The 21,374-nt window shown below is 42.4% G+C and overlaps 1 protein-coding gene across 3 annotated transcripts in view; it reads right to left on the bottom strand.

Annotated features, from left to right (window-relative positions):
• The window catches only part of LOC131250787 (probable methyltransferase PMT7), a 29,064-nt gene extending 25,382 nt beyond the window's left edge, over positions 1–3,682 (bottom strand). Inside the window, exons 1-2 of one of the 3 annotated variants that reach the window (XM_058251097.1) lie at positions 3,388–3,583; positions 3–414 (exon numbers count right to left, since the gene is read on the bottom strand). In XM_058251097.1, coding sequence (XP_058107080.1) covers positions 3–414; positions 3,388–3,538 — 563 coding nt within the window. In that variant the 5' untranslated portion in view covers positions 3,539–3,583. Of the gene's footprint in view, positions 1–2; positions 415–1,201; positions 1,354–3,387 lie in introns of those variants that run through there. The other 2 variants (XM_058251098.1, XM_058251100.1) reach the window with 2 other exon arrangements.
• Positions 3,683–21,374: the final 17,692 nt, after the last annotated feature.

Here is a 21,374-nt window from a genome sequence, read left to right on the forward strand (position 1 = left end):
ACCTTTGAATGTACTCAGAAGCCCCATGCTTAAAATGAGTACCACCACCTGGAAACCACCACAATTTGTCTTTCTCATGCACCCAATTTTGTCCTCCTTTGACCTCAGCAAGATGTGTATGATTCACATTGCTGCGCCATACATAATCCCTACTACTTGGCCATTTTATCGGTATTTTATAATCTTCTGGTGGTGGAACCAAGCAAAATAATCGCTTCTCAGGTGGAGGACAATGCCTTTCAAGTTCTTCCTTCCTAGAAAAATCTAAATTTGAGAGCCCTTTTATATAAGATATGTCATGGCAAGGGATATACTCATTGTATCTCAAGGGGCATACATTCATCCCAGTTTCAGGTATCGAATTCGGCGTTCTTCTGTAGGTAAGAGAAATTCTGTTTGTAAACTGCAAATCACCTGCAATAATGGTGTGAAAGGGTTATGTAATAGGTTGTGTTATAATGAAAGTTTAAGTACATGGCTTTGGTTTATGTAATAACTTAAGTAGAAGGGTATGTTTGTCTTTTTACTTGCATTATGAGAGCCTACTAAAAAGAAGAGAGAAAGCTTGAGCATGTACACCTTTTGGGCCCTCTCTCTTATCCCATCTCAATCTTACTCCACGAACATATTTTATACAGTTGTTTTATCATTAGCAAATTCAATATATATGAGGAATAAGCTCCTGATGGATCAAGATGTGGAAGTGTCCTGATGGGTCAATTTGCACATGCAAGATCCTTCCTTAGCTCAGTAATTCAGGCTGTTGATCAGAAGGAACCCAAAATAAATGGTAGTTCCTAAAAGTTATTCCAGAATAGACAATTCTAGCCCTTGGATAAGCAGCCTAACAACAAACAGTTAGCGAAAAACACATTAACCGTCCGAAATAACAGCCATAGATGGGATGGATAGGATCATCTAATCTGGAAATCTTGGGAACGTTATCCATCTATGGTGGATTCCTTCGTATCTGTAGTCTAGATGACCAAAACATGGTCCCCACTCTTACAAAATAGATGCATAAGGACTGCACATTCTGATGCATCTTGGAACACTTATAATTCCTGACTACATATTTTATACTCTCTCTTTTTTTTTCTTTTTTTTTTTTCTTTTTTGAGAATGTAATGCTACATATCTTATGCATAAGAGTACATTATATATAATGTATGGAAATACTTATAAGGGATAAGCAGCATACTTTTCCTGATCCTCAAAGAATAGTTGTACTTGCTTTGTTCATTCTGACATTTGGCATCCAGCTGTCAACCACTATATGCCAAGGGCTAGTTCCTTTTGTTGTATTTTTTGAGAAACCCGGTTCCTTTTGTTGTACATCCTTTCTTGCTAATACTTCTCAATTTGATCGAGTATGCCTAAGGAAAACTAAAAGTCTGAAACCTACTGTGTATTTGTTTCTTTCCAAAAATGATCCAGACTTGGAGAGAAGTATCAAGGGATAATCTTGCAAGTTGAAGTGCTGACTAGGTCTTGTATGGTGATGTGCCTTCAAAAGCTTCAACTGTCCAATTGTGGGGATTACAGATTTCAACAAATCATGCCATCACATAGAACCCCACTCAATTGTGGGGATTACAGATTTCAACAAATCATGCCATCACATAGAACCCCACTGTGTAGATTCCTTTCTCAAAATTCAAGTGATTCTGATCATCAGGTGGGGCCAATGTATACATTGAATGGGAATCATTGGTCAGTTTTCTCTTTACCATCCATGTCTTTTGTACCCACGACCCACCTGATGATCAGAACAGCATGACTCTTGAGGAAAGGTATCTAATATTTCTTTTGGATGAGCACAGGTGGCCCACAGAAGGCGATTGACTGTTTCAACAAATATGATTGTCTGCACATTTCAACACAGAATAGAAATTTGATAGGTGGAGAATATGCAAAAATATATTCATATTAATTTTTATAGAAGTCAAAATTTGATAGATAAGCCCAAGTGAAAAGTTATCATCTAAAAGATAAGATACAAGGATTATGACTGGTCATGTAACACTTCATCAGAAGACAGTATAAGCACCCACATTAAAGGAAATTACTAGAAGCAAAAAATTTACATATTATGGAGACCATCAAAACTAATAATTTAACAGTCTAAGCCTAAGGGCTGATTTGATAAGTTGCAATTCATGGGAAAACAAAGGAATTCGTAATAATTATTTCCCAAGATACCATTGAGTAATGGATTCCAATGGAATCCGTTTAAAGTGGGATGTTTGATTTGCAATTGGAAATCTCCACTTCATCTCACATGGATCACCTTAAATTTTGTGCTCGAGAATGATAGAATTTGAAAAGTATAATGATTGTAGTACAAATCCCTGATTCCCTTTACAAATCAAACAAGAGAAAACAATAATTATTATACTTTATTTTTCTATGGATTTCCACCTATCAGATAGGCCCTATGAGCATGTATGGTTTGCTTGGAATTTTTAACTTGTACATGTGTGGCCCATGGTTCAATAATCCAAACTGTTTTTAAGATGGGCCCCAACATGATACCCTGTTCACAAAAACTCTCCCGGATTGGAGCATCCTAGCCATCAACTATTTGGCCTTTTTCTGTATCCATCCATTCCTATCAACTTATTAAGCCTGAGAATCCATGTGTAATAGTTGGGCTGGGGCTCAGTACTGGGTGGGACCCTGCTGGAATGTGAGAAGCGTAAAAGTGAGTGGAGCCCATCCAGCACAAGTAAGCTAATGAATCCGGCCACCATTTCTCCCACCGCCCTCTAGAGAGGCATGGCCTCAACCAACATGGAGAGTTCATCATTGCTGTGAGTATCCATCCAAACACGTATGTGTGATGAAGGAGTGTTGAGGGATCCAATCAGTTCAAAGCCCCAAGCATTGGAATTGCCAAAAGGCAACTGGACTGAGGGCAATTAGCGCAGAGCAGACACCCAACGGCAAAATTCCCAGCACTCCTTGTGCATATTGTGTCATCACTAGTCAAATGTGCAGAATGTGGAATCCGAAGTTCGCCGCACCAGCGACCCAGATGGCTTCTGAGCCATCCTCAGCTTGTGGGTCAGACTGTCAGGTAAACAGCAATGGCAGTAGGAAATATGACCAACAGACACCGATCAAACCGTCCAAAACCGTGGAATCCACCATAGATAGGCCATAATAGTTAGATCAGATCGATTCAACAATCGTAACAATTGATAAATGGGCATTCTGTTCGTCCAATCCGAACCGTTGACAAGTCCATTAATCGGAAAGTGAGAAGATCAGTTCGGTGGAATTTTCAGTTTATGAGCCATCTAAAGTGGGGCCAGTGATTTGGACGGTAGAATTTGAGTTGTATGAGATGAAAATCAAATGCATGGACGGATGGATGAGAAGTACCTGAAGAGAGATGTTGATGAGGGGCGGAGAAGGAGGATTTTCGGCCAAAGAGGGTCCCACTGTAGAAGGATGCGATCATCAGCAAGAGAGCGACTAAGATCTTCTGTCCCGATTTCGAATCGAATGCGAACGACAGCTTGCTTGGAACCATCTCCTCTCTCTCTCTCTCTCTCCTCAGATGGGCACTTCTCAGATGGGCGAGCAGCTGGAAGATGGAGAGTGATTTGATACTCTAGCGGTGTGTTGTGGTTGATACACATGCGCCTAGAAACTGTACACTTGGGATATGTTACCTCGAATTGAATCGTCTAAATTCCGGAAAATATAATGGATAGGCTACCAGCTCAGAATTTTACTGATTGAATGATCCTAAGATGTGATTAACGTACGTTTTTTTGTTTAATTCGGGTCGTTGAATAGTTTCACAGTCTAACCGTCCACTAAAATCAGACAGCCGTGCTGTCAGAAAATGGAGTCCGGGTTATCGTTGGGTTTTTTGTGGACCGGGAGAGCAATGGGTGCCGCAGCCCTGACCGTGGAGAGCATCTTGATGTATTTATAGTATATCCACGCCGTCCATCAGTTTTGTAAAGTCATTTTAGTGAACTATTGTGTGTTAAAATCCTATGTGGACGACACTACAGGAAATATTAGTGATTGAAGGTCTACTATTAAGAACTTGCTAGAGCCCACCGTAATGTTTATTTGGCACGTAATGTTTATTTGGCATCGAACCAGTTGATAAGGTTACACAGACTTGGATGAAGAGAAATATAATCTTGATCCAAAACTTTTGTAGCCCATGAGAATTTTTTAATGGTCAATCACCATTATTTCCTTCAATGTGGTTCACATGAGGTTTGGTTCTACTTCAATTTCGTTACAATGACCTAAAATAATCTTTAAACATGTATGGACTGCGTGGATATACTAAAAAAATACATCAAGGTTGGCCCTACAATCAGGGTATTGGATGAGACCAGGGCGCACCAAATCCGCTCCCTTTTGGACTGGACCTAGCTGCGACACCAGTAGGGTTGTACACAAACCGGGCTAGCCCGATTAACTCGCTTGACTCGGCTCAACCTGAAACTGAGTTCAAGTCGGACGGGTCATTTTTTTTTACCCGGAACTGAGTTCGGGCCGAGTTCGGATAAGTTCCAGTTCAGCCCGACTCAGCTCGAAACCTAACTCAACCTGGCCCGACCCGACTCGTGTATATATATATATATATTCCTAAATTCTTACTCAAATACCCTTACCATTTACAGCAATCCAGGCCGTCCAAATCATGAGTCTTTTTGTAGATGGATCATAGTCTTAAAAATCTATGACAAAAGCCCTTTTTCAAAAATTAAGGCCATTCAAGTTACTTGTCAAAGCCCTCCCATGGAGTAGATGGAGCAGAGTCAAAAAATCAAAGCCGTCCAAATCGTGGGTCCGAAATTGGCCCGAACTCGCCCGATTACTGACGGGGCCATATTTGGGCTGGACAAGTTGGCCCAGTGACCGGGCTGGGCCGGGTTGAGTCCAGTTCGACTCGGTTCAGCCCGATGTACGCCCCTGGACACCAATTTTTCGCAGCGGGTGAAACACTTCGACTATGTGGATTCCACCATTCCACTCCGTACATCAGGTTATAATAATTGTTTTATCCGTAGATACAAAATATCATTAAAATAGAATACTCTGGTGATCTATAAAAATGGGAAAATATAAAATTATTTTTAAAACCAGTAAGTTCACACTGTGTGGCCCACTTGAGTTTTCAATCAATATTATTTTTGTATATTTTCTTCATTCTGATGATTTACACATTATTAACTGTCCTGATTAAATCTCTAAAACGCATTGGCCCCACACGCAAACTTAAGGTTAGCATCCACTCCCCATTGTTCCATATGGCCTGGTCAACATGAACTATGGATCTCGCTAAATTTTTGTCCCAAAATCTTGAATCGAGGATAGAATATGATGTACGGATTGGATTTTAGATATACAATATGATGGGCCCCACATAACTAGGGTGAGGATTCCGATCGAGCGTCGCCCTCGGATTTTTTTTTTTATCGGGCCGGAATCGTATAAAACCACAGTACCTGTTTTACCCAGCGCGTATAAAACTGAAATTATGGTGGATAGAGAATGTTGTATATTTGAATCCACTCCATCCATCAGGTGGAGAACCTTATTTTATCCGTCCATACAAGAGCTTAGCCTAATAAAACAATAATACGGGTGACGCCTGTGAAAATTGTCTACGGTTGGCATACATCCCCTTGCTCCATGTGGAATGGCCCACCTGAACTGTGGATCTGATTGGTTGTTTTTCCCACGGCCTAGAATGGATGATAGAACCTGGATTTTAAAGATTCAATGTGGTGGGCCCCACAGAGCATGGGTGTTTTACGGGTCGCAGAGGGTTGAGTACGTTGTTACTTAAATGTCACGTGTACAATTTCTGATCGTCCGTGTCATTGTTACCAACCGCCAGAGTATCAACGTTCCCGCGAGAGTAGCTCTCCTCATCCTCCTCTCCTTGCATTGGAAACGGATTGGCTACTCCCCCTGACACCAGCCAATGGCTGGTGGTCGGTGCCATGTGGGCCCCACCATTATGTATGTGTTTCATCCATGCCATCCATCTATTTTTAAAGATCATTTTACGGTAAGATTCGAAAAATGAGATATATCCAAATCTCAATTGGACCACATTATTGGACTCAATCTGATCCAAATTATTGGACCAAATCTGAAGTTCCATTAAAATGAGATATTTTTAAAGGAAACAGTGTTGAATGAGGGTTGACCATTAAAAACATTTTGGTGGCATAAAAGTTTTGGATCAAGCTGATCTTTGTTTGTTCTCTTCATATGGGCCCGTATGACCTAATCAACAGATTGGATGTCAAATAAACAGTATAGTGAGCCATAGGAGGATTTTAATGGTGGATATCCAATCACTATGGTTTTCATATGGTGTGGTCTACCTGAGATTTATATCCCTCTCATTTTTGGGACCAAGCCATAAAATGATATGTAAAAATGGATGAATGGAATGGATGAAACACATACACCATCGTAGGTCCCATAGTGCACCGACCACCAGCCACGGAGCTGGTGTCAGGGGGAGTAACCAATCCGTTTCTCCTTGCATTTGCCAACGTGGCACTAGTGTGCTGAGTACCGGGTCATTTTCTAGGGCTGTAGCTGACCCAGGATTGTGAATAGGATCACACATGCAGCCCATAAACCAAGGCCCGACCCAACTTGCAAACCAGGGTCCACGTGATAAATAATGATCTTGATGACCGAGCTAGGCCGCTTGTCATAGTGAGTTGAAGTTCAGCCCAACTGCTAGTTGGGCCACTTGTCGCAGTGAGTCATGTTCCGCCTAACCAGAAAGCCCAGGCCCATCTAACACAGTTAGTAGAGCTAGGCACCGAATGACTCGACTCGACTAACTCGACTCATCTAATTCGTTTGGACCCAACTAGATCTGTAACAGCTCCACCGACACTGTATAATATTGTTCGCTTTGGGCACGCACGCGAGCCCGCACGGTTTTGTTCTCGGAGTTTTCCCCCAAAAGGCCTCATACAGAGAAGGTGGGAGCTCCACATATAACCCAAGGTCAGAGCGCCCATCCATCCGATATGGGACTAACCTTACCTAGCGCCCTACCAACTGGAGCATTATTTTCGAAACCCGACCGATCCCAACGGGATCCGGATGACAACCCACGCTCGGACCACAGCCAGGCTGCACCGGAGTGTTAGAATCCCCTACCCTCAAGGCTCTCGGGTCTGATACCATTTGTAATAGCTTCACCGACACTGTATAATATTGTCCACTTTGGGCACGCACACGCGCCCACACGATTTTGTTCTCGGGATTTTCCCCCAAAAGGTCTCATATAGGGAAGGTGGGAGCTCCACATATCCAAGATCAGGGCACCCCCATCCGATGTGGGACTAACCTTAGCGTCCTACCAATTGGAGCGTTATTTTCGAAGCTTGACCGATCCCAACGGGACCCGGATGACAACCCACGCTCGGACCATAGTCAGGCTGCACCGGGGTGTTAGAAGATCCGAACCGAATAGGCGAGTCAGTCCAAACCGAGTAGGCTTCGCCCAATCCAAACTCAAATCGAGTCGAGTTCGAGTTACTTAGTAACTCAACCTAAAACTCGATCCATCATACTTGACTCAATTCAAAACCGACTCGATTCGAATTTGGGTATATAAATATAATTTTATTTAAAAAAATCCTAATTTTTAAGTATCTCTAAACCTATATGTCGCACCCGACTCCACTCCGATCCAGTCGAGTTCGGGTCAGGCCTATTTCAAAACCGGATTGGGTCGGGTCAGCCCTAACTCGGTTTGACTCGACTCAATGCCTAGCTCTAACGCTAAGTTTGCTGGCTGGGCCAGGCCGAGCCACTTTTCATCCTGCCGCTACATCCAACCCAATCAGTTGCGGACCAAACCCAACCCAATCACCGACCTACAAGCCACTAGGCTCGGCCATGGACCCAAATCAAGCAGGCGAGACAGCCCATCCCAGTTGAAATCCTAATATTGTGGGACCCACCGCAGATGTATGGCGGGCCAAAATCAGGGTGGTACAATTAGGGGTGTACACGAGTTGAACTGGGCTCAACTCGGCCCGACCCGGTCACCAGCCACACCCAGCCCGAACCCAGCCCCGGCCCGATCACTGGGCTAACATGTCCAACCCGAATTCGGCCCGGTCAGCAATTGGGCGAGTTCGAGCCAAGTTCGGGCCAATTTCGGGCCTACTCCATTTATAAAGGGACGGATGGCGTTCTCACTTCTCTGTCTCAAATGATTAGGATAAAGATTTAAGATATATATATATATATATATATATATATATATATATATATATATATATATATATATATATATATATATATATATATATAAACGGCCGAGTTGGGCTGGGTTGGGCCGAGTTAGGTTTCGGACCAAGTCGGGCCGAACGGGGACATGTTTGTACTCGGCCCGAACTCAGTTTCGGGTTAAAGAAAATGGCCCGTTCCGGCTCAAACTCAGTTCCGGGTCGGGCCGAGTCGAGCGAGTTAACCGGGCTAGCCCGATTTGTGTACAGCCCTAGGTAGAATATGCCAATGAGCCATGGGTGTCAGATGTGAGCCCATTAGTACATAATAATCTAATCTAATTTGGCCACCGATGCTCTCCGACGAAGTGCCGCCATGCCGCCACGTCACGCCGGGCGAAATCCATTTGATTATACATACTCAGTAAAAATGAAAGATATGAAAGATTATCAGAGCCATCAATGGCCCAGGCCCAGGCCTTTCAAAAGTCAAATTTTTGAATACTGACCCGCCAACGGGAAGCCCGGCCCAATTACTTTATAGTGTGGATCGGTGCCGAACCCAGGGCCCGACCCAAGTTGGACCATGGCCCCTAGCCAATGCCAGTGAGGCCCACGCTTGTGTAAATAGACCGTTCCACTGATATAAGGTAATGAATTTTGAATATGGGCCGTTGGATATTGGACCATCCAGTTTTGTGAAACATGGGATGCCTGATGAGGAATCGGTCAGATGAATGGTCCGGATCTTGCATGCATGTGCCAGGCTAGCACTTGTTACGTGAAAATATCGGCCATTGCAACGGTGTTGCGGAAATGTATCATCCGATCTTGGCACGTGCACTGACACAAAGTCACACGTGCCAACCTGAGAAATGTGCTGGATGATCAACGCCATTTAAACAAGGTCCCTCGGTCTGTTTCCTACCCAAAATCAGGTTCGTGATTGGTCTACTCGTCAGAGGCATACAACCGTTTATCGAACGTGGCCCACCGGCCTATTGGTTAATCACGTCAGCTCAACCTAATGCTCGGTCAAAATTTAATATCTCATGCTTCATTTCCTGTCGTGGGGCCCAACTGGAGCGTTGTGGGGCCCACCATAATGCATGTGCTTTATATCCCCGCCGTCTATCCTTTTTTTCGATTCACTTTAGGGCATGAAACCAAAAAAATGAAGTGGCTACGAAGTTTAAGTCGTCCACACCACAGGAAATAGTGTTAATTGAATGCCCACCATTAAAAGTTTCTTGTGGGCCACAAAGTTTAGTATTAAGCTAATATTTGTGTTTTACCTTCATCCAATCTGTGTGATCTTATAAATAGGTTGAATGGAAAATAAACATTACCCTCAGAAAGTTTCAATAGTAGGTGTCATCATACCCACTGTTTCCTGTGGTGTGGTCCACTTGTACTGTCAGTCTGCTTTAATTTTGAATTGGTTCCTTAAAATGAGATGGAAAAATGGATAGACAGTATGGATATAAATTATATACATCATGTTAGGCCCATAGGCCATAGTGCCTAACACATCACCACACCACACCACACGACACCTAATCCGCATCCGTATACAACAAAGAATAGATGGCCAGGATCTATCGATCTCTGAGACTTGCTGAGTCCATTATCCGCATGGTTTTAAGACTTTGTGCGACTCATCCAAGTCACAGATTGGGTCGCACAGTGTCCAGTTTAATAAGAGAGCGTTAGCCTCGACTCAGGCAAGTCGAGGCTCGATGAGTCGGTCCGAGTCATCGAATCCTCTGACATGGTTAGCAATCATGGACATAATTATGGAATATCCAAGTGTGGACCCCACGTTTACACATGTCTACCATTTTGACGCGAGGATGTACGAAATAAGGTCGAGCACCATCTCCCACGGGAGGATAACTGTTCCGTATCGACATAATTTCTCTAAACTCCGCGTAGAGGGTTTTCAACCAAAAATAGTATCTTATTTGGCTTCACCAAACCGTTCTCCTAATTATTCTAAGCTCTTTCTCCGTTGGATGCAACTCCTAAAGTCTAATGAATGAAGAGTTATAATCAAACTAAAACTTACTATTTATACTAAAAACAGAATTAAAATAAGGAAATGACCATTGATCGGTATTTCACAAATCCAGCTTGTACAACCCTGCGATTCTACCCCAAAATCATATATTTTACGCCCCATAACTCATTCCGGATTGTGAGATACACTCGATCTAAAGTCCGACGGTCCAGATCACTTCTGTCATCGACCGAGCCTCTTCTGATCCATCTTGGCCATGAAACTGTCCGCAACCCACTCTACATCACATTTTTGGCTGCTGACAACAGATGGGGATTAGCTATTGAAACTGACGGTAGCGACATCACTATAATGATATCCTAATGTTTTGTGGCCCTACTTATGATATATGTATTGTATTCACACCAATCATCTATTTGAAAAGATCATTTAGGGTATGAGCTAAAGAATAAGATGAATCTAAAGTTCAAGTGAACCCCATCACATAAAAAAGTGGGAACAATGATGTCCACTTATGAAACCTTTCTAAGCCCACCATAATATTTATTTGAGATACAACTTGTTTATAAGTGGAGTGTGTGTACTGACATGGGTGTGTACTACCCCCCCCCCCCCCCCCCCCAAAAAAATTGTTTATAAGTTAATACAAACATAGAATAAGGGAGAACGCAAATATTAGCTTGATGAAAGCTCTCCGAACACAAAGAAGCTTATAATAGGAGTTCAATCCCCATTATATGTTATGATGAAGTTCACTTAAGGTTTATATTCTACTTTTTCTTTATCTCAGGCCCTCAAATGATCTATCCAAATGGATAAACACTATGAATTCGATACCTACATCATGATGTGTCACGCCCCAAACTCGAAAAACGGGCTCACGAAATTTTCGATCGCCGAATCCGGTGCCGACAGCTTCCGTAACACCCCATTCTCGGCTCCTAGCGCCCATAGCCAGATTCCAATCCTGGGATCCTACAAGGAGGATTTTCAATATGAAATTTTTTTTGTAATGGAGCATAACCACAAGCATAACCAAGTCACAAAACAACAATACCACATATCCACTATATCAAAAACTTTAAGTACAATGCGTATGAAAGGAAAATACAATATAATGAAAGTAAAAGAAACTCCAGAAGCTCGGCTGCACGCTCCAAGCTCAACGCTACTGAAACCTAACGCCACTTGCACGCATCTATCGTGCATAAGCTTATAGAAAGCTTAGAGGGTGGTGAAAGTGTGTGTAAGGCGAGTGCCAAGTGTATAATATCAGAGTAATGCGAAAATATGCGGTAAGTCCATGAATGCTATCAACTATATCAAAGCTATGCGATGCGAGGCATGAATGCTATCAGCCATACCAAGGCTATGCGATGCGAGGCCTATGTAGCCAAATGTCATATGCGAGATGCAAAGCAAGCGTGCCAGTACTCATCATATCAATACAGTTCCTCTCTGGATATCACCGGGGTTTAATACACCTCACACTAACTGCCTCCTCCCTAGCTGCATAGTCAAGCAAGTGGAAGAGACCACACTATCCGCCTGACCAGTAGTCTGCTAATACCTACCCGGCTCGTCGATAGCGGACTCATTTACGAGCTGGTCAAACTCAGCCTAGCTTATAGCCCCCTCACTCGAGCGGATAAGGCCACACCTCCTTCCAACCGACCACGACACAGTGGGAGACGCGGCCTACTGGTATTCGGCACTCAGGCGCTCATGTATCCACTCGGTCTAGACGTTGGAGCATCTCCTAGTACCAAAAAGGTTCTGGGACTTTCACCCAAGGACATCCTAAGTGCCCACAGTGCTAGAGCCAATATTTTTAGTATCCAATCCAGCCATCCATGATGTGTCTATGGAGGCCACAGCCCTGATGTCACTAGGGCATACAATGATCAAGTCACACATATGCGAGATGCATGAGTCACACCGTACAGTCGTGCAGCAATCCTGCGCGTACCACGCAATCATGTGGGGCACTCCGTCTCATAAAGAGTCCCGTAAATGTCTCAGCCCAACGGCTTATGCTATGATCAAACATTCCTCATCTCAAGCATACATATGATGCGTATGGGCATGAATCATAGAAGTGCACTAAGCATGTTATAAAGTAATGAACTATCAACAAGTATGGGCCTATTAATGGGCCTTAAGGAGAGTTACAATGCGGACATTTAACCAACATTGTACTTACAATATGGACGTCAAACCAACATCGCTCCCAAGGCATGGCTCGCCATAAAATACCATTACACAAACCATATGGAATCACACATTGCAATGGACCCTAAGGACATCCCGTTGGGCCTCGACCCATGGGCCTTAGATACATCAAATGGGCCGTATCACATGGGCCTTACATTCATCAAATGGGCCGCATTAATGGGCCCCCACCAACGGGCCATATGTACATTGCAATGGGCCATATCCCATGGGCCTTTGAAGACATCACAATGGGCCTTGTAACATGGGCCTTATGTACATCAAAGTGGTCCTCAACAACGGGCCATAAATATGGGCCACAAATACATCAAGATGGCCTAATCACGTGGGCCTTATGCATACCAAATGGGCCTAACCATATGGGCCCTAGATATATACCAAGGTGGGCCTCAATGGACGGCCATAAGTAAATCAAGATGGGCCCCAAACATATGCCAAGGTGGGGTCCATTTGAACTATAGATCTATCTTATTTTTAGTCTCAAGCCTTAAAATGGACCTTCAAAATGATTGGACAGCTTGGATGCAGCGCATGCATCATGGTGGAAGTCCACATGAAGGCCCACCATCAGGTATGTTATAAAATATAATATATTTAATATATTTAATATATATATACAATGTAATATATACACACACACACACACGCATGCACACACACAGGGCAGCTATAGGGGTGGGTCCCACCATCCGGGGTGGACGGTGCGAATAAAACATATAGATCATGGTGGGGTCCACTGTCCAGAGAGTGGACAGTTTGGATAACCACATAAATCATGGTGGAGCTCACCGTCCACTACCGTGGACGGCCTGGAGAGAACACATACACGGTGGGTTCCACCGTCCCATGCTAGGGACGGTGTGAATAAAATACATACATCACTGTGGGTCCCACGTGGGGCCCACCATAACGTTTGCTTTCCATCCAACCTGTTGATAAGGTCACAGTGACCTGAATGAAAGGGAAAAACAAATTTAAGCTTGATCCAAAACTTCTGTGGGCCCAAAAATGGTTTCAATGGTAGAGAGTTCAATCCCACTGTTTCCTTTGATGTGGGCCAACTGAGTTTCAGACTGGGCCGATTTTTGGAGGGGGCCCACTTCGAGCAGGGTCCCACCTAATGGACGGATTGGATGGCAAATATACATCACTGTGGGGCCCATGGCTGGAGCCGTGGGTCCTTGCTGGCCGCCCGCTACACGCAGCAGCGGTCTGCTGCTTCTGACATATTATATTTATTTTTTGGAAAATCGGTATTTCTATGGTTTTTCACGTGTGGGGCCCGCTTCAAGGTAATCCACTCTAACCATCAGATTTCATAGTCCATAACAAGTTCATCAAGCCCAATATTGGACCTGTTTCAGCGTGTAGAAAAATCCGGGGAACTTTAAACAGTGGAGATCACTGTTTGCTAAGGAATGGCCCACCAAAATCTCAGATTGAATCCATTTTTCAGCTCAATGTCTAAAATGAGCTAGGGAGTGGAATGGATGGTATGGATTGAAAACTTCCATCAAGATGGGGCCTACACAAGTGGGCCACCAAGAAGCTTGTGAACCAAGCTTATATTTGTGTTTCCATGGACGTCCAGCGTCCCTGGATGCTGGACAATCTGGGCCTATCACACGCATAAGGTGGGCCCTGTTTAGGTGGGCCACCAAATGATGAGTGTTGTGGATACAATACATATAAGGTGGGTCCCACCTATAGATGGTTTAGGATAAAATACAAGCCTTATGGTGGGGTCTATTCGGGCGGGCCACACAATCACACCAAAATCACAAGAAAAGAAGAATAAAAGAAAGGGAGGGAGAGAGCGAGAGATATACACGTGTGATGGAGGGGCCCCGGCACTATGGGCCCTTCGTTCTAAGCATCCAATCATACATCAAGTGGGTCCCATTGCATATGGGCCCACCAAATTTAAAATCAACGGTGGAGATCCTTTCTCTACCAAACTAAAAGGTCTAGATGACCATATTCATGTAAGAAAGTAAACATCATGATGGGGTCCATGGAGAATGGCCCCATCATGGAATGATCTTAAGCATCAAGGTGGGTCATTAGCCACATCAAGGGTCCAAAGTGAGATCCATACCATTGATCGGTAGGCCTCACTTGGCCCATCATAAGAACATGAAAATCTAGTCTATAGAAGCACCCACCGGTCGATCTTCGCGGTCCGTTGGAATGCCAGTCTCCTTAAGCTTCACTTTGATGGTTGAAGATGAGAAGTGAAAGGCTAGGATGGAGGATTTGGGATGGAAAAGTGGGTCACACACATGCACTCTCTCACATGGAGAAGCTTGGACGTGAGCTCTCTCTTTGGTTGCTTGGAATTGAATTGAGAAATGAGAGAGAGAGAGAGGGAGATGGGATGTAAAGAGAGAGAGAGTGATGGATGTGAGTGATGGGTGAGGTGATGTGTACTTGACTAGCATGGGTGTGTAAGAGAGAGAGTGAGAAAGGGTTGACTTTGGAGAGAGAAAGCATGGGTTGCTTGTACTTGACATGAGGTGATGGATGGGATTGATTGATGGGATTGATTTGACATATTGTAGAGATTCTCTTGGGATTACAAACGCACGGCGTTTTCTTCGAAATAAACGCCGACTCACATCTTCCTGACAGGGTATCGGATCGGTACAAGAGACGCGGCGTTGGAACCGCGACGACGGTGCGGTCGCAATGGTACAAGTCTCGAATTAAGCCGACTCAAATCTACAACATACGACTTAGGGTCGATCGCAACGTCGATTATACGTCACAGGTTGCCGAAATTCGACAGGAAGGATCGCGTGACTTGATGGAACAGTATAGACTAGGATACGGGTCTTACATAATGAAAGCCACGGAACATAGAGACATCACTTCAGTAGTGAGACTCGCTATGTTGGGTTAAATAACTAATCCGTGTCCGCTGACAACGAGAGTGGATTAGGTAAGACCCGGGCCTCATCCAAGACGGTGCGGCCTATACCATATTATAGGGGCCAGGTTGACATATGTATTATGTATCCACACTGTCCATTTGTTTTTTCAAATCATTTAATTGAATTATTTGAAAAATTAACTAAATCCAGTTATCACGCAGACCATATCATAAGAAACAGTGGTGATTGACCATTAATTGACGTAAGGATGAACATGATGAGGTCAATCACCATCTTCCTCAAGGACAACTACTCCGAATCCACAAAGCTTCTCTAGACTCCTCACAGAGACTTCTCAAATTCATGACAAAAGAAATAAAAAAAAATATAAATAAATTCTATAAAATTCGTAATTTGATAGATTTGATGAGATAGACAAGTATACTACCCTTTAAATAGGGATACCAAGCCTTGAAAGAAATTTCAAAATTAAACTATAACTAAAACTTTTTATAATTCATAACTTACTATAAATAGTAAATTTACTTTTTATAATAATGTCGTGCGTGGCATAACCACATTATTCTCCTAATTATTCTAAGCACTTTTCATGTTGGACACAACTCCTAAAGCCCAACGGATGAAGAGTTATAAAAAAACTAAAACTCACTAAAAATATTAAAAACGAAAGTAAACATGAAACTCGACCTAGATACAATGGAATCTCACAAATTCTATGTGGGCAACTAGACATAGATAGGTTGGTTAGCTAAACTAGCTCGTCCTACCCCAAAATCATGTACGATATGTCGAGTAACTCATTTCAGTTTGTGAGATATGCATATTTTAAGATTTTGACAATGGTGATGACTTTCACCTCATATCGGCCTTCTCTGGTTCATTTTGGACATGAAAGTGTCTGCGATGCTCTACATCATTAATAAAATATAATTTTTGGTTTAAATTAATATTATTATTTTTTCTCTTCATCTAAGCTTGCGTGACCTTATCAATATATTGGATGGTAAATAAACAGTAAGGAAACATTAAGGTTCGTCCTAAGAAGTTTTTATTGGAAGGACAGTCAGTCACCACTCTTTTTTATAATATGATCCACGTGATAATTAGATTGCTTCATTTTTGCCATAAAGCCTTAAAATTATCTGTAAAAGCAGATGAACGGCGTGGATACATAATACATACATCAAGTTTAGTCCCATGTTAACCCCACGGCAAGGACCGCACCGTCTTGGGTGAAGCCGGGTCTCACCGTTCTTGCCAACAACAAGTATGTGGAAGAGGATTGCACACCATGTGCGGCCCACCATGATGTACGTATCTTATCCACTCAATTCATACGTTTTACAGGCTCATCTTAGGGCTTGAGAGCACAATAGAATCATATCCAAATCTCAAGTGGACCACACCACATGATACAATGTAAATTGAATGCGAACCATTGAAAAATTCATGGGCCACAAAAATTTTGAATCAAGCTGATATTTATGTATTACCCTCATTCATGTCTTTGTGACCTTATGAACAGTTTAGATGATAAATAAACATCACTATGGGCCCTACGAGGTTTCAATGGTGGACATCATTATCTCCCCGCTGTTTATTGTGGTGTGGTCCAATTGAGATTTGGATATACTTAGGGCCTGTTTGGGCAGTGGGAATGCCTCTCAAAATTCAACATTGCTTTCCAAATTCATCTTAAATTCAAAACATACTCTGTCCTTCCCGCCTTGCACTATGCAAATCCAGCGAATAGGCGTGGGATCCACATAGACCCTGATCCATAGCCTCGGTCTTGGTATCGATCCAGTGGGCGTGGCTAACACTGAGTGTCAACTGACAGTGGGGTATACTAACAAACTAAAAAAAAAAGAAGCATGGGTCCGCATTAGCAATTACGTGGGTCCCACCATGATGTATGGGATATATACTGACCATCCATCCATTTTCTGATATTATTTTAGGGCATGAGCCCAAAAATTAGGCAGATCCAAAGCTCAAATGACCACATCATAAAAGGCTATGGGGATTGAACGCATACCATTGAAAACTTCTTAGGGGCCACATTAAGTTTTGGATCACTATGATATTTGAGTTTTTCCTTCATCTAATTCTTTGTGACCTCACGAACAAGTTGGATAGCATATAAACATCACGGTGGGCGCTAGGAAGGTTTCAATGGTGGGCATCACTATCCCTATTGCTTACTGGTGTGGCCCACATAAGCTTTGCATCTTCCTCATTTTTTGGCCTGGCCCATGCCATAAAATGATCTCACGAAGAGGATGGGCGGCACAAATATACCGCATGCATCACAGTGAAGATTACAAAACTTGTTGACATCAACATACTAAGAAGATCACATCGGTGGCTTATGATAATTCCAAACAACCATAGTATATGCCGATAATGGATTTTGCTTCATCCACATCCAATCCAAACATGATTTGAATTTAAATCCTAAGCTTTATTCTTTTTATACTTACATACAAAACATGTGATTAAAAAACATGGGATAAACCAGATCCACGACAATAAGTTACATTTGCTTTCACTGCATCTTTTACGGTTACATTCACCTTAATCTCACCTCATACAGCTGCCCAAATAGGCCCTTGAGCTTTTAGACGAGGAGGTAAAATGATCTAAAAAAAATAGATGGAGGGATGTAAATTAAAAAAAAACCTTAGTGAGCCCCACGGAGTTTACCAAATACCCTCCCCAAACATGTATAAATGAGATGTCACATCTTTCACATCGATGGATCGCTGTGGCTAACCACAACTCAGCCATTGCTGGAAGCGGATTGCGTACCACCCCGACCGGACAAGAAGCTGTCCGACCAGGTTCCTGTGGTGGACACCTTGATGTATCTTTTTATCAAAACCGTTCATCCATTTTCTAAGATAAATTGAACTCACGATCCCAAAACAGACACAGATCCAGCCCTCAATTGTACCACACTATAGATTACTTTTGCATTTAATGCTTTGTGCATTTAATGCAACCAAGCTCACTATTTGTTTTGGTCTACTTGAGCGTTGGATCTACCTAATTTTTGGGTTCATATCTTAAAATGATCTTTAAAAATGGATGGACGGTATGGATAAACAGATACTTCAATGTGGGCCCACAGGATCCCTAATCGGACGGCTTATTGTCCAAAGGGATCGGACGCAATCCGCTTCCATCATTAGCAATGCCAGTGGAGCAGAGATGAGCTGGTTGCACCCGTGAGGGTTTCTAAGCAGTCCTGTGCGTGTGAGTTGGACCGAACATTTGCATCAGAAATGCCAACATGGTAATCCAGAAAGCAATCTTATCCGTTCATCAGATAAAAATGGTTATCATCTCACTTGGGTCCCAATTTCAATTGAAAAAAGATTTATCATTGGAGAAAAAAAAAAAACCAACGTTCCATATTCAACGTAAACATGTGACCGGCCTGATGCTTGAAGGCAGGCCTGTTTCATCCAGGGAAATATCTTGGTTTATCCAAGTTGATACACAGGCCAAAATCTACAAGTGGGCCCCACTGGCCTACGTCCAACAACGTGATCTACGGAGTCTCTCTGTTGATACACGACCAGAAACAGCTGTAAATCTTGATGTTGTGGGATCCCCACGATGAAAGTTGGAATCTTCGCAGAGAGAGCTTTCAAACCAGAAGTCTTATTCAGCAATGGTGGGCCCCAGGATGTTTTGTAGGCTAGGCGTGTGGACTTGTTGGCATCTAAAGCACCTATCTGAAGCGTCCATTGCGCAGAAATGAGAGCAATCAGATGGTCCGAAACATCCGTGATTGGAACTATCTTTTATTAGTTATGATCCTGTCCCTCCAGTTTTTCATGCCAATAATAAGATAGTTTGGGCCATCCGATTAGTATGATTGTTTTTCAAAGCGGCTATAAAGGATGGTAGGGGTCTAATGGACACTGATAGGTAACATGGAAGCCAATAAAACCAAGTGCAATGGAGTTGGATTCTTTTCAATATCAAAACCATTTATGTGATTCGGCTCACCAAAAAAATAAAAAATCAGATGGGGACATTTCCACCCTTTGATTATATGAAGGTCAGGATGACGGTCCATATTAACGGCTAAAGAGCTAAATTATCAAGGGTTGAAATCATCTAATCTAATAGCTTTTATTTGGCCTCCACCCACCATATGATGTGAGGCTAAAACTATTTATTTTAGGATTACAAGCCTTTTTTAAATTGAGTTTGTTGTTTTTTGAATTCAATGACATCAAACACATTTTGATGCTATCAAACAGTGCTCGATACCATCAAGAATTTTCAGATTTTTTACAGTTGGTCACTGGTTAAACTGGGTGCTTTTCCGATGCCATCAAATAGTGTTCGATGACATCAAATATCAGTTCGATGCCATCGAAGATGGGTCGATGCGATTAAAGAAGATCTGATTTTCATGTCTTGTCTCTCAACAGTTTTAGTATTTGTTCGATGCCATCGATATGGCTTCGATGTCATCGAAGGATAAATTTCGATGACATCGAAGTGTATTCAATGTCATCAAACGGATTCGTGCAGATTTTCGTAGAGTTGTGATTTTGCAGGATTTGTTTCTAATTTCGATTGTGATTCTTCCAAAGGCTATATATTGGGGAGTAATCGAGATTGGGAGGTATTCAAAGCTTTCTAATTCATTTTAGGTTTCAATGATATAGCTTGGGTTGATTCGTGTTTGTTTGAATTAGGTAATCTCTCTACTCTTGTAATTTTCTACTTTTATAGTGATATCCATCGCTTTGTTCATGGTTTTTTCCCACAAGGGTTTTTTCACATTAAATTCAGTGTGTTTGCCTTGTGCTTGCTCGGTGTAATTGAATTACTCTACTCGATTCATCTCTGTGTAATTGCCCATTACCTCAAGAAGTGGTATTGTGCTAAACGTTGGCGCGCAGACTTGAATTTGAGAGTGAGTAACAATGATTACCAGTCTTAAGTTCGATGTTGAGAAATATTATGGGAAAAATAACTTTGAATTATGGAAGGTTAAGATGATTAGTCTATTAATTAAGGATTGGATGAGATCCTTGAGAAGTGACCGAAATTTGTGAATGATGATGAATAGAAGAAACTGAATAAGAAAGCAAAATCCTCAATCCAATGGTGTTTAACTGATGAGGTTCTCTATAATGTCTTAAGAGAGAAAACCACAACAAGTTTCTGGGCAAAGTTAGAGGATATCGATGATAAATAAGTCCTTTGAAAATTGCATACACTTGAAGCTGCAGTTGTTCAACTTCAAGATAGTAGAGGAGGAGATGTTAAAGCCCACATTAGTAATTTTAATAAGATTATCTGCAAATTGCTGGATGTAAAGGTAGTGGTCGATGAAGAAGATCAGGAATGTATCTTGTTGAATCTCTCTATGCTTCGTATGAGTCTTTTAAAGAAAACCTTGTACACTAGTAACACGACCCTTAGTGTCAATACCGTCATCTCATCCCTTCAAGGAAAGGCGATGAGAAATAAAAATGGTATTATGGGGGTCTCTACCGATGCTTTGTTTACGAGAGGTAGGAATTCTAAGCGGGACACAGGATCTTCTAGATCAAGATCCAAATCCAAGGGCAAGGGCAAAAGAAAGTTAAAGTGCTAAAATTGTGGGATACTAGGGCACATGAAGAAGGATGGTACAAATCCTAAAGCGAATAAAGAGAATACAAAGTCTTCTTTCAAGGTAACCAACATTGCCATGTCTGATGAAGAAACAAGTAAAAGTGATGTGTTGTTAGTGTCTATGATCGGACACGTGTACGATGATCATAGAGACGAGTGGATTCTGGACACAAAGACTTCATATCACATGACTCCTCATCGGAGTTGGTTCGCCAGCTACACTAAGTGCAATGGTGGACATGTATTTATGGGCAATGACAATTCATGTAACGTTGTGCTTGTTGGTATTGCCTGTATCAAGATGTTTGATGGAATGAAGTATAT

Source organism: Magnolia sinica, chromosome 7 (genome assembly GCF_029962835.1).
Source record: "Magnolia sinica isolate HGM2019 chromosome 7, MsV1, whole genome shotgun sequence".
In the NCBI taxonomy this organism is placed as follows: domain Eukaryota; kingdom Viridiplantae; phylum Streptophyta; class Magnoliopsida; order Magnoliales; family Magnoliaceae; genus Magnolia; species Magnolia sinica.